This window comes from Chlorocebus sabaeus, chromosome 26 (assembly GCF_047675955.1).
Source record: "Chlorocebus sabaeus isolate Y175 chromosome 26, mChlSab1.0.hap1, whole genome shotgun sequence".
Classification (NCBI taxonomy): Eukaryota; Metazoa; Chordata; class Mammalia; order Primates; family Cercopithecidae; genus Chlorocebus; species Chlorocebus sabaeus.
Window position 1 is genome coordinate 52,280,066 of NC_132929.1, and position 13,888 is coordinate 52,293,953.

Below are 13,888 nucleotides of genomic sequence, written 5' to 3' on the forward strand. Positions count from 1 at the left end.
GCACAGCCTCTGGTTTCACCCTTCCCAGTGCATCTTCCCAGGCAGCTAAGCCTCAGCGCCCCTGCTTAAAAGCCTCCAAGGGGTTTTGTGTGTATGACCATCATGTTTTCTTTTATATGGCGGGGGAGGGGAGTAGAAAGACATAATTTTTTTTTTTAATTTCTTGAGGTGGAGTCTCGCTCTTGCCCAGGCTGCAATGCAGTGGCACGATCTCGGCTCACTGCAAGCTCCGCCTTCCGGGTTCACACCATTCTTCTGCCTCAGCCCCCCCGAGTAGCTGGGACTACAGGCACCTGCCACCACACCTGGCTAATTTTTTGTATTTGTAGTAGAGACAGGGTTTCACTGTGTTAGCCAGGATGCTCTCGATCTCCTGACCTCGTGATCCACCTGCTTCGGCCTCGCAAAGTGCTGGGATTACAGGTGTGAGCCACCACACCCGGCGAGTAAGACATAATTTTTTAAAGGGCTCCCACTGCCTTGAGAGAACGTTGAGTGTGACTCAGCCCCTTCGTGAGCTGGCTTGCCCCTCTGGCTGTCCTCCTATGCCTTTGTCTAGCCTGTTCTTTCTCCCCTCTACCTTGGTCTGGGTTATTCTCACCATGTGTCCTGCCTGCCCTCACCACTAGGCTGGGTGTCCTTGGGAGCTCCTGTGACCCCCCTGGACTCACCTGACAGTGCACCACGCCCCTGGCTTGGTCAGCACCTGCTTCCTTTCCTGCCTCCCAGGCTGGTCCTCAAGAGCAATGAGTGGGCCTAAGCCCCATTAGAACCCCGCAGGCCTGGGCATGGAGCCACTTGGGAAGGATGGCCGAATTGGAAGAAAGGGAAGGAAACTACCACGTGCTGGCAAAGAGCACCCTCCTGATTCATGGGGTGATGAACAGTTGTCAAAAAAAGTGCTAAAGGTGGCAACATCCAACTGAGTCACTCTTGGGGTGTAATGAGAAGACCTACCAAGGGGAAACTTTTGCAAAGGGCAAGAGTAGCTGTCCTGAGGCATCACCAGCAGCATTGTCATAGCGTCCATCACTGGGCACTGGGCCAACGTCCCTAACCACATGGGCTCCTTTAACCCTTCCAGTGATGCTATGAGGCAGGCATCACTAACCCCATTTTACAGTTGAAGAACCTGAGGCTCAGAGAGATTGAAGAAACTTTCTGAGGTTGAACTCTAATGACAGGCCCTGCAACAGGCCCAAATCTGCTGGCACCATGCCAGGCCCTAGGGTTTCCAGGTTTAGAGCTTTGGGAAGCAAAGCAGTCACTTGGCTTTTGCCACTTGATGGAATGGAGGGTATTACTTGGTTTGTAAGCTGTAGGGCAGAAGCCAGTGGGCTCGGTAACTGGTGATCTCCACCGACTGGACTAGAAATGGCCACCCTCCTCCTCCAGGCTCACCTTGCTGTGCTGTGACTAGCTTTCTGCAGAGCTCCATCGTCCCAGCTCTGGGGCTAGTGCTGCTACCTCACAGGCACATGAACCTGGCCCCATGCCAGGGGGAGCTGCAAGCCCGGCTGCCAGCACTAACGTCTGCTGAGGACTCCTACTCCAGGGAAGAACCACAGGATGGGGAGGGATGCCATGGGGAAGATGCTAGGCAAGTGATGGCTGTTCTCTTCAGTTTGTCCTCTAGGAAATGGGTCTCTAGAGAGCTCCACTGTTTTTTTTGTTTGTTTGTTGTGTTTTGTTTTATAGGCACTCCACTTTTTTTTCTTTTTTTGAGACAAGGTCTCACTCTGTTGCCCAGGCTGGAGTGCAGTGGTGTGATCTCAGCTCACTGTAACCTCCACCTCCCAGGTTCAAGTGATTCTCCTGCCTCAGCCTCCCAAGTAGCTGGGATTATAGGAGCGCGCCACCATGGCCATCTAATTTTTCTATTTTTAGTAGAGATGGAGTTTCACCATGTTGGCCAGGCTGGTCTTGAACCCCTGACCTCAGGTGATCTGTCCGCCTTGGCCTCCCAAAATGCTGGGATTACAAGTGTGAGCCACCGTGCCCAGCCTTTTTTTTTTTTTTTTTTTTTGACAGGGTCTTGCTCTGTTGCCCAGGCTACGATGCAGTGGCATAATCATGGCTCATGCATCCTCAACCTCCCAGGCTCAGATGATCCTCCCATCTCAGCCTCCCAAGTAGCTAGGCCTACAGGCGCACGTCACCATGCCTGGCTAAATTTTGTGTTTTTTGTAGAAATGGGGTCTTGCCAAGTTGCCTAGTCTGGTCTGGAACTCCTGGGCTCAAATGATTTGCCCATTTCAGTCTCCCAAAGTGTTGGGATTACAGGCATGAGCCACCGGGCCCGGCCAGAACTCCATGTTTAAAAGCGGATTTCTTGGGGTATTTACAGGTTGCTGTGAGGTGAGACCCTGCTGAGCACTTGTTGTTCAGCCTTCATGTTGTGTTTGAACTGCCTCACAGATAGAGGCTGGGGACAGAGATAACAGGGGGTCCCCAAGTCCAGAGTCCACAACAGTCACAGCGTTAAGACAGTACACACAGATAGAGGAAGCTACTTACCTGCCTGGGGACATCTGAAGGCCTCACAGTGGAGGAAACATTTAAAGGTGATTTTAAAAGAGTAAGTATACCAAATCAGCTCTTCTGTTTGTCGTTGAAGAGGAGAGCAGTCTTTAGGGGTAGTTTCAACACTGAGCTACAAAACTGGCCCACTTCCAGAGAATGGGAGCCAGGAATTTTTGATTGTCTCCCTGACTTGATGTCAGTTGTTAAACCACTTAAAGGAGAAAAAAAAAAAGGAATGTCAGGAGGAGGGTAGCAGGACAACAGTGCAGAGGAACAGCAGTGAGCTAGGCAAGGAACAGGGTTTGGGAACAGGAAGAAGTTTGATGTCAGGAAGAGGATGGCATGGGTAGGAGGGGGAAGAGACCACATGAGAGCAACCTGGAAAAGGACAGGTGAGACTGCTCGCCAGAGGCCTTGGACGCCAGGCCGACCCAGATGTTCTCCCTAGAGATAAAGCACTATGGAAGGGCTCCCACAGAGTCTTCTGGTAGTTGTAGAGAAGCATCCAGAGGGAGGGGCCCGTGTCCAGAGGAGAGGGAACAAGGCTGCACATGGGCAGGCAGGATGAAGGTGGCGGTGGTGGAGGAGACGCTGGGGACACCTGACTGATGGGACTTGGGGGAGCTGAGCATTGGAGGAGATGCCACCATGTCCAGTCTGTGGTGTCTGAGCATGAGACATCAGGATGGCTGTGCCTGGCACTAAGAGCATAGAGAAGGATGCCAGAGCCAGGAACATGGCAGTCCTTTCTGCAGACTCAAGAGCCCTTCCTCCAGCCCATCCCACAGCAAGTCCTAGGGTAGGGCCTGGGGGCCTGGAGTGCAGGAGATGGAGATAAAAGCTTCACCTTTCATGGCTCCCCTGGGCACCATATCCTACAGTTATGGCTGGCGGGCAGCTGGGGGCTGGGGGAGATGGAGCCTGAGCACTCCCTGGGAGGTTTGCAGCTCTGGGAAATGGCTCCCTGTTCTCCTCCACCCTTTTAGAGAACCCACTTTGGTGGCCCAGAGGAGCCATCGGGCTGTCCCTGAAGGGAGGGTCTGGTAAAAGCCACTGTCTCCTGCTAGAACAAGAGGGTGGTAACAAAAATGACTCCCACGTCTGCATGTTGTGACAGGTGCTCTTCACGGGCTTCCCTCCTTAGCACAGCCCTGGAAAGTGGGCGCTATCTTCCCTGCTTTACAGAGGAGAAAATGACAGCCATGGATTCATTCAGGGGCTTGCCCAAGGGCACATAGCTAACTAGTGAGCTGTAGTGGCAGGATTCAAACCCAGGTCTGGCTGGATTATATGCCATGCTAGATGTGAGATGAACTGCCCGGAATCAAACCAGGTGCCACCAGGAAAGCCAAAATAAGAAATCAGGACTCAGAACCAGCAGTATTGGTGACTGGTCCACAGGGGAGCTGGGCCAGAGTCTGCAGTCCCAGCCCAAATCCCAACCAGGATGGGGCAGCCATAAGGCCTTCCCTGAGTGGCACAACAGGCCCCTTTCCAGCCAGCCCTGGGCAAGGTTCCCAACCCAAAGTGTGGCTTTTCAGATCAAGTCCCACAGACAGGAGTGTTGGGAGGGAACCTGTGTGGCTAGAGGCTAGTGGCCTGGAATTCTCTTTAGCATGGTGGGTATCCACCTGAAATTCAACTCAGGAGCTCCTTTCTCCCTCTGAGACAGCTCTTGACGGAAGCCAGAGTCGAAAGAGCATGGCTCCCGCCTTGGTGCTGTCGCCACATTCCTCCCTGGTGCTATTCAGTTACCTCTAAAGAGAGAAGACAGAGTTGGGGTCCCACTCTTGGAGCTGTTGACAAGTTATCTGGGCCCAATGAATCCCTCTTACTAACAAGCTGACAGTACCCTGTGCCCCACTCAACACTTGTGCGGAGTTGCTTCACAAGGACCCCCAACAACTCTGGGGGCTGAAACAGCCAAACCATGGACATCTCAGGGCTGGAGAGAGGTCTGCTCATCCCACTCCCCAACCCCTGCCTCCCACCTCAGGTGCTGCTGTACCTATGCACAGGATGTGGCAGAGACTGAATTCTCAGCCCAGCCCTGTTTCTGGTTTGCTATGAGTCTCCAAGCAAATCCTTAGACCTGCTTCCTCCCCGTGTACAACAGGAGTGATCTTCTCTCTCCCACCCTGAGAGCTGCTGGGATAGCTAATGATGTAATAGAAGGGAAAACCCTTTGAGAATGTTTCAGGGGAAACACAAACAGAAAGCATCCTTATTAATGAGAAGCCTGGGGTGTTTCACTGGCAGCACACACTCAGCACTTGTGAGGTCGGCTGCCCAGGAGACGCTCTTGCTGCTGCTGATAGTCTGGTGTGAGAGGGTGGCAGTGAGCCCTGCCCCTAGTCCCATCAGCCAGCCCAGCCACTGTCCGCTCCTGAGTGCATCCCTGCTTGCACATACCCATTTGTTCCATTCCTGTAGTCACTCTGAATGAGGTAAGAGAGCACTGTTATCCCCCAGACAGGAGGCACCTTATCTTCCTTCCTCTCCCTTTGGTCAGTACTGCTGGAGTACTACTGAAGTACTTGCCAAAAACTTGTATTTCCCTAACATTAACTAAGTGAGGACTTCATCACTATTCTGAATATCTTTGACTCCACTGCTGAAAAGTTTGGTATTCTCTCCTGGTGAATAGTTAATTATCCAAGGAAAATGATGAAACATTTGCTGCTAAAATTTATAGCAAGCTATCAGGACACAATGCTGGCATAATTTTATGCAGAGCCCCAGGCTGCAGCATAGGGAAGCAGGCTGCCTATTCATCCTGAAACAAGCAAATGAAATTGACTACCCTGCAGATCAATCAGGACATTAAACACTGTGATGGATGTGGCAGAATTCTTCAGTGTCTGAGATTTATGGGTCACCCTTCACCAAGCACTCTAGGAACCTCCCCAACATCAATTAGGCCTCATAACTAGGTATGCTCACCTCTGCCTCCACTGATTAAAGAAGGGGTAGGGGGTTCTGGGACGTGCACTGTGCTAAATACTACAAAAGGCCAATGAGCAGACTGGATCCAGATTGCAGTACGAAGACCCTTGCTTCCCTGAGCAAAGAGTGGTTCAGAATGGAAGAGTGTCCGGCTAGAAGGGGACTCAGGCATTGGAGTCTAGACCTTGCATTTTCCAGAGAAAGCAGCTCAGTGTGTCATGTTCCTGGGTACTCCTGTTCCTTGTCCATGCTGGCCTGCCTGGAATGCACTTCTTCATCTGGTTGATTTTGCTGCTCCTTCTCAACTTGGTGAGGTCGTCATATCTTGTTGCCCTGCACTGCAGCCCACCCCAGTCAGGCTAGATTAGGTCCATCCTCTGCACTCCCATTGAGGCACTCGGGATATGGCACGTGGTTGGGAGCAGACTGGCCTATGGTCACTATTTACTAGCCATGAGTCCTTGGGCAAGTGTTTTAAGCTGTTTTCTCATCTGAAGAAGAGTTGCTGATAATCCTTGGCTTATAAAGCACTTTCATGTATGTCACCCCATCAGTGGGGGAAAGAGTAGGAAACATTCAAGAAATCAGACTCTCAGGGAAGGAGGTAGTTTGCCCCAGGTCAAACCTACACCTTGTAAGGTTATAAGATGTAAATGAAACAATGTATGTAAAGGGCCCAGCATCCTGGGCATAAGAAGCCCTCAAAAACAGTATTCACTGTCTCCATCTACTCACCTTGTAGGACACCCACCAATACACTCATAGGTTAAAGCTTGTTATCTAGAAAGATCATCTAGTTCATGTCACCATTTTACAGATGATGAAAATGAAACCTGAAAGGAGGGAAGGTGACCAGGGTGCCTCTGGGGCAGTAACAGGAACAGGATGAGAATCCAGTCCACCCAGTGGTCCCCAGGTCCCAGACCCAAATGTCCCCTATACAGCCCACGCTGGGAAGGAAACACAGCTGGAGGTGAGCACACAAAAAGAAAGCACTCACCCTGTCTTTAACCACATGTCCAGTTAGTTGTAGGAGATGAAGAAGGCAAAGGTCACGCAGATAAAGCCACCCCAGGGCCTCCCTCTCACCAGTCCTGATGCCACAGTAAGTAAATGCCAGCCTACTTCATAGAAAATCCGTAATTCCATCGGTGTTCCTTGCTTCCAATGACAAGCCTGCTGTTTTGAAGCAATGCAAACCAGAGGATATAGTCCCGGAGAGAATGGGAGGACCACAGTCTAGTAGACAGGCCAAGTTTTCCAGACCTGGAGTCCAGTTCGGGTCCCACATCTCACCAACTGCCTCTGGTCATTACCTCTCTGCTCATTTCTTCATCCAGAAGGTAGGCGTAATGATACACACTTTAGAGGTGGTTGTATTAGAAGAGTATGTAATGTACCCAACACGCAGGGAGTTCTTAATAAGTAGTATTTGCCCAAAGTTCTGGTTTGTGTTCCAGTTCTATCACATGTGTTGTGACCTGGGGCAAACTGCCTCCTCTCCTGAGAGTCTGAGTTCTTGAATGTTTTCTACTCTTTCCCCAACTGATGGGGTGACATACATGAAAGTGCTTTATAAGCCAAGGATTATCAGCAACTCTTCTTCATTTGCTCCCCACAAAGATGTTTTTAAAACCCCAGAGCTATAAGAAATTGTGGCAGTGTATCATCCTACATGGACTTTTCACAAGGTTATCAGTCAAGCCTCCTTTAGCTCAGCAACAGCTAACCAAATCCATCTGTTACAATCAATGGTATTCTCTGGGTTTCCCAGCCTTTTCAGTCCACTTTTATGTAAACTCAAACAAAAACCCTTAGTGAAAGACAGCGTGAAATGCAATCAAGCTGACCCTCCCTTTCAGAAACAGAGCAGAAAATGCACCTAGGGCTGGGGTTTCCAGCCTTCCAGCCCAGCAGACATGCTCGGGCTCTGGAGGCAGCAGGGCTCCCACTGCTATCCTGGGAAGAAGAGCCCTGCCCAATGCCAGCCTTGCCCACAGCACTGGACCCATTTTCACAATCTCCAGGAATCCATCCCCAGCCAAATCCATCTGAAGCCAGAGGATTCAGCCCCTAATGGCTTCCATCTTTTCCTCCCTCCCTCTGTCCTGCATATACCACCAAGTTATAGGCCTTCCTCAAAAACTGTAAATGGCTCCCTGTTGCCAGCAGTGTCTCTTAAGACTTGTTCAGGTGGTACAGGAAGTCATACAGTTTTGATGGGACACTCTTAATACACTGACATATCTAACAAACAAGGAACAATTACCAACTAGCAGAAAGTATTTTAAATATTCAACAAAATCCCTGATATATCCCAAGACAAAAACAAAAGCCGTGGTGGGTCAGCGGCTGCTTTGTTCAGATCCACTTGGTACTGTCCAGTCACCTTGGAATCTGCTCACATTCTTAAGAAGAAAAGGGGTAGTAGCTACCAAAGGTTTACAGAGAAGTATGCAAGAAAGACTTAAGACTGGGAAACTGCTGTTGATAAATTTTTCCTGCAAATCAGGAAAAGTCCTGTATGGTGTAACTTTCACAGTACCATCGCAGGTCCAATGGAAATGGCAGTGTTCCTTAAGGGGAGAACCACTGATCTCTAAGGAAAAAGGGCTCCTCAGCCTCTGAGTCAATGTCCTCTCCAACCTGGCTTCAACTACCTACCACCCTCATTCCCCTCCCCAACCCCAGTGTTTCTGCCCCTCACTGTCTCATGCACCTGAGCTCTGATATAATTTGCCACTTCTGCTCCCATACACCAATTGAACGGCCCCTGCCCGCTGAGGAATGGCCATGCCAGCCTCCTGAGGAGCCTTCTCTGTATATGCTGTCCATCCTGAGACCTACTTTCTGCTTTTACTGATGTCTCATCTCATCTTTCCTGGTAGCTGTAAAATCCTTCAGGGCGGGGGCTGTGGCTCCAACAGCCTGTACTCTCAGAGTCTGGAAGGATACTGTCCTCTCTGTCAAGACCACAAGCTACTTTGGGGCAATGGCTAGACCACACTCTTCTAGGTATTTTCTTCAGAGTCCCAAACAGCACAGCTGGTGAGCCAGAGAACCCAGCAGGGAACATGTCCCTACAGAATTGCTGAGAGAGAGTGGGACCTGGGGGAAAGCTGATGCTGTCTCAACTACTAAGAAGCTGGGCCCAGGGCCATTACTAGGCCTCAGGCCTTCTGCAAGTGAATAGGCCATTAGCTTCAGCTCACGGACCTGCTTGGCTCTGCCCTCAGAGGGCTGCCTTTCTAACAGGCCTATTTCTGCCCTCCCAGGGACTCTGTGTTCTGCCAAAATAACCAGGCCACCAAATTCCCAGAGGCTGTGTGAGGTTAACCAAAGACATCAAAGAAACTAGGGAGGAAGGCAGGAAACCTATATGCAAGCATTAAAGAAAGCTACCCCTAACACCTTTCCCCCATACTATTTCTAGAGCTATTGCTCTGGGTGCTAAGGCTGGACACAGGGGCAGAGTCAACAGGAACTGTTTGGTTTCCAAAAAAAACAGATTAAAAGGGCACATTATATATATGTCCCTCTTGCATGTATAATAGTTTTAACAACTTGCCTCCACCTCACATGGCTGCCTTTTTATGGTAAGCTCTAAGTAAGCACTCAGAGGGACTTTTGAGTTGAATAAAATCCCACTGGAGGGACTATTCCAGAACGCCCATCCTTCCTCAACCAGGGTCCTAAATGTGCCCCTCTCACCCAGCACGAAGTACTTAGTGCTCTTTACCTGAGGGTGCTGTGCAGTCGCACTGTCCCTTGAGCTGAGGTGAGGGAGAATCACGTCCTTAGTGAAGTTACCACTCTGAAGCCAGTCTGCCTGGTTTCAAATCCTGACTGTCATTTATAAGCTGTCCGAATTAAGGCAAGTTATATGACCTCTTTGAGCCTCAGCTTCCCCATCTGTAAAAGAGGGATAATAATAGCATCTAACTTACAGGGTGCTGTGATAACTGAAGGGGTTTAATATGTATAAAGTGCTAGAACAGTGCCTGGTATATAGTAAGCATTATACTTAATGCTATGAGGATGATGAGCTGTAAATACTAGTCCAGTGAACAGCTGCTTGGGGCTGAGGCAGTGCAGCCATGACAGGAGGGGGCAGAGAGAAAAAGACCAACCAGTTCAACTCTGAGTCAAGGAACTATGCCAAGGCATCACCTGGGATGTCCCTCCCTGAGCCAGCACACCTTCTACTGGGGGTGCCTCTGCAGCCATCACCTTTGCCATTTCTCATGCCCCCCAGTTATAGCATCCAATAGGGATGAGGGGTAAATGGAGAAAATCCTGAGCAAGGTTAGCCCTCTTAGGAAGAGCCTCAAAGATAAAAACAAGACATAGGAATTACTCTCCCAAAGGTGATTCAAGCCATGTGGTCTTGGCCAAGTCACTTTACCTTCTTCACTTCTCTGTGCTTCAGTATCCCCATCTATACAACAAGGGGTCTGACCAGATGATCACTGGGTTCAGAGATTCTAGGATTCTTCGATTCTAACAGACATTACTTGCAAAGAGGCATCATTCTACTGCTCTCCTCTCATTAAAAGAAGAATGAAATGCCAAAGACACAACTTTTAAAAGTGTTTTATAGCAACTGATTGTGACACAAATCAGAAAGGGTTCACTGGTCAGCTGGGGAAGGGCCCCAGGCTGGCCACACAAAGGCACTCTAGCCACCTCCATCACTTACCACTTCCCTTCTCTTCCCTACTGTCTGCTTGATCCAGGTCACTACTTCCACTTCTGCAGATATGATTCAGGAGGGCAGCCCTCTTTGTTCTACTCACCTACCTACCCACGCCTTCCTGCAGGCCTGTTCAAAGCCTCACCAGCCTCTGCTATTGGGCCTGCATCCACACCAGCTGCAGCCCTGGTGACACTCTTGGACCTCAGCTGTGCCCTGGGCAGCAGAATGAGAGTGCCAGAGGTGACTACACAGGCCTGGGTGCTTCCTAAGAGGGCCCAAAAGCAGCCAACAGAAGGCAAAAGAAAGCACAGAGCATTCTGTTCTGCACAGAATTTTGAACGTTTATAATAACATCAAACTATCTGTTTGCATCAGAGGCCATGCTGTCTCAAAGCAGCCCCTCCTCCACTCTCCCTCCTTTACAGACAAAAAAGTCCTATAAACTGACAAAACCTTAAAATGAAATGGAAAATGAAATTTACCTTAAGCCAACTAAATACATGGAGCTGGGTCAGGTTTTAGTCAGGTCTGCTTCTGTCACATTAGCTATGGTTTTCTGAAGACTGGAGTATGTTTAAGATAATATTCGTGCTTTATAGCCATGCTTTTAAACTCTGTACTTGCCAATTCAGTTACCTTCTCCTATGAGGTTTGCCCTTCAACAATGAGATTAGTTAGGTTGATTAGGCTGGTGGAGACAATCATGTTTACAATCTTCCTAAAATATAGAGCTCTCCATGAACAAGAAAGGCAAAAATAATAAATAAATAAACAAAATTTTTTTACTCCTTTTCTTCAATTTTCTCTAGAGGCTAGGCATATTTCTGATAGTTTTAAAGCTGTGGAAAAGTTTTATTATAGATTTTATTACAGAATTTAAAAATTTCAAAAAATAACTGCTTGGAACCACAAATAATTAAAAGGAAACATAGTAATCCCATAAACAAGCATTCTGGCATCTGTCAGAAAATTTTCCTCAAATTATGAAATGTAGCCCTCCATGCTTTCCAATGATTGTTATAGTACCCACAAATATCTGTGATTTCAGTGGAATACTTTAACATAATTTTTCTTTTTAAGGCATGATCCTGATTCATTTTTTCTTCAATATCTCAGTCATTTCAGGAACTACCTGCAAATAAAAACAAAAAGTAATTAAGCAACTAGAGCCTTCACTGTGATACGGTCACAGCTCCGTAAACAGTACAGGGAGGCCAAAAGAAACAACACGAATCACTGTTGAGGCATGAGGGCCCCCTCCTCTCCACCAGGAACTCCCTGTTCTCCAGTAGTCTCTCTTCCCACCCAGGGAGACTATCCAGGACCCAGGGCTGGCAGGGCCTACAACCCACTCATTGCCTAGGTGCCTTTTTTTTTTTTTTTTTTTTTTTCCTTTTTTGAGACAGGCTCTCACTCTGTCACCCAGGCTGCAGTGCAGTGGTGCAATTATAGCTCAATGCAGCATCCACCTCCTGGGGTCAATCAATCCTCCCACCTCAGTAGCCACCAATCTGGCTAATTTTTGTAGAGACAGGGTTTCGTCATGTTGCCCAGGCTAGTCTCGAACTCCTGGGCTCTGGTGATCTGCCTGCCTCAGTCTCCCAAAGTGTTGAGATTACAGGCATGAACGACTGCACACACTGCTACCTTTCGGCTTTTTGACCCAACCACAAATTTCAAGAAGGCACCCTAGAAACAGGAAGCCCAATTTTTCTTGTCTGGGCGAAAAGTACTGTGTATTTACCTTCGTATTTTCCTTGGCATTCTTCCCACCCTTAACTGCATTCCTGACTTCCCTTCGAAGTCCACACCAAAGTCTCTAGCTTGCTGCAGTTATGACCCCTGCTAACCTCCTCTAGTACTTGTTCTCTCACTGTTCATTCATTCATTCATCCATCATTCATTTCACAAACATATTGGTTGCTTTTTCAGCAGCATACTACTATCATCTGGCACACAGGAATGTGCTACATGCTGAACATTCAATATCATCATGCTTTATTAAAATCAAGACCTTGTGTGCTAATGCAGTGGCCGGTCAGCAGACAGTAAGAAACCACAGCAAGGGGAAATGGCCTGAGTTGGCTCCCATTTTAAAAAGGATTAATTACTAACCCTTAGTCGTGGCAGTACAGTGGCTGCAACTGGAGCCTCCAGTGTAGAGCTGCTTTGTAACTGCTTGGACAGAGGAGAGCTGTTTGAGGGAGCTGCAGGGAATGTCACACAGACACTCTGAAAACTGGTCCAGCCACTTGTGCAAAATATCAATTACCCAGTCTTCCAAGGGGCTTTCGGCTGCCTTAGCTCACAAAGATCCCAGCTGAACTCGCCACTGATGAATATAGCCTCTCAATTATTTAAGAGAGCTACATTTCCATTAGGTGGAAATAATGTGTTCGTACAAAATTTATTAAGGAAATTGTCGACATGTTGTTTCTTCTGAATGTCACTTTGTCTCCAGCCTATTAAAAGGCCCATGTTTACCATGGAGCCAGCAGGCATTTGCTCAGGGGTGGCATTAAGTGCTGGCACCATTTCTCCCAGCTTTCCTCAGTGGAGAGACCATGAGCTCATGCCAGTCACACGGATGACATGCTAACTGAGCTTCACACAGGACCTGTATATTTCATGAAAAACAGGATAAAGCCCAACCTCTCTTACCACGAAGTGAAACACTAATTTGGTTTAGAATATATAACTTTTCAAAATTTTACCAAATATATCCTTACCACACTCTCCATGAAAGGGTTGAGAGGATTTTCTCTACCATCTATATCTTTTTTTATTAGATCAACCACACACTTTTTTTTTTTTTCTTTAAAGACAGAGTTTCGCTCTTGTCGCCCAGGCTGGAGTGCAATGGCGCCGTCTCGGCTCACTGCAACCTCTGCCTCCCAGGTTCAAGCAATTCTCCTCCCTCAGCCTCCCAAGTAGCTGCGATTACAGGCATTTGCCACCATACCCAGCTAATTTTTTTTGTATTTTTAGTAGAGATGGGGTTTCACCAAGTTGACCAGGTTGGTCTTGACCTCCTGACCTCAGGTGATCCACCCACCTCGGGCTCCCAAAGTGCTGGGATTACAGGCGTGAGCCACTGCAGCCAGCCCAACTATACACTTTTCAAGCATACCACATGATGCCTTATTTAGGAAAAAGGAAATGTTAACTCAGGTTCATTGAGTGTCTGATGGCCTGAGCACACTGAAAGATCTTCTTATTTCTATTCTCTTTTAGATATTGCAGAGGCAACTCCCTACTCAGTAAGACCCAATAAAAGTCACCTAAGTTTTTTTAAAAAAAGACAACCTACTGATATAAATCACAGTACAAGTATGTTTCACTCATTCACTTAGTACTTCCTCCAGGTAGTACTAAGGGAAACAGAGAAGCTCTCTGTCACTATGGGAGTAACAGAGGAGTTCTGCCTCCTAGTTGGCAAGAACAGACAGAGGCCTATGAATCACCCAATCAGAAGTGTGCTCATCTTATACTGGAATGCAGGAGAAGGAGAAGAGAATAGCATTAAAAGCTCCAAATTCGAGTCCTGAGGAAGATCAGTGTGGATTAGGAAAATTCAGAACATCAAACTAGGCCGGGCGCGGTGGCTCAAGCCTATAATCCCAGCACTTTGGGAGGCCGAGACGGGTGGATCACGAGGTCAGGAGATCGAGACCATCCTGGCTAACACGGTGAAACCCCATCTCTACTAAAAAATACAAAAAA

The 13,888-nt window shown here is 48.1% G+C and overlaps 1 protein-coding gene across 2 annotated transcripts in view; it reads right to left on the reverse strand.

The window, feature by feature from the left end:
- Positions 1 to 10,996: 10,996 nt before the first annotated feature.
- ETFA (electron transfer flavoprotein subunit alpha) overlaps positions 10,997 to 13,888 on the reverse strand; it is a 103,766-nt gene continuing 100,874 nt past the window's right edge. For both annotated transcript variants that reach the window (XM_008015765.3, XM_008015766.3), the window contains one exon: positions 10,997 to 11,297. In XM_008015765.3, coding sequence (XP_008013956.1) covers positions 11,259 to 11,297 — 39 coding nt within the window. In that variant the 3' untranslated portion in view covers positions 10,997 to 11,258. The remainder of the gene's footprint in view (positions 11,298 to 13,888) is intronic.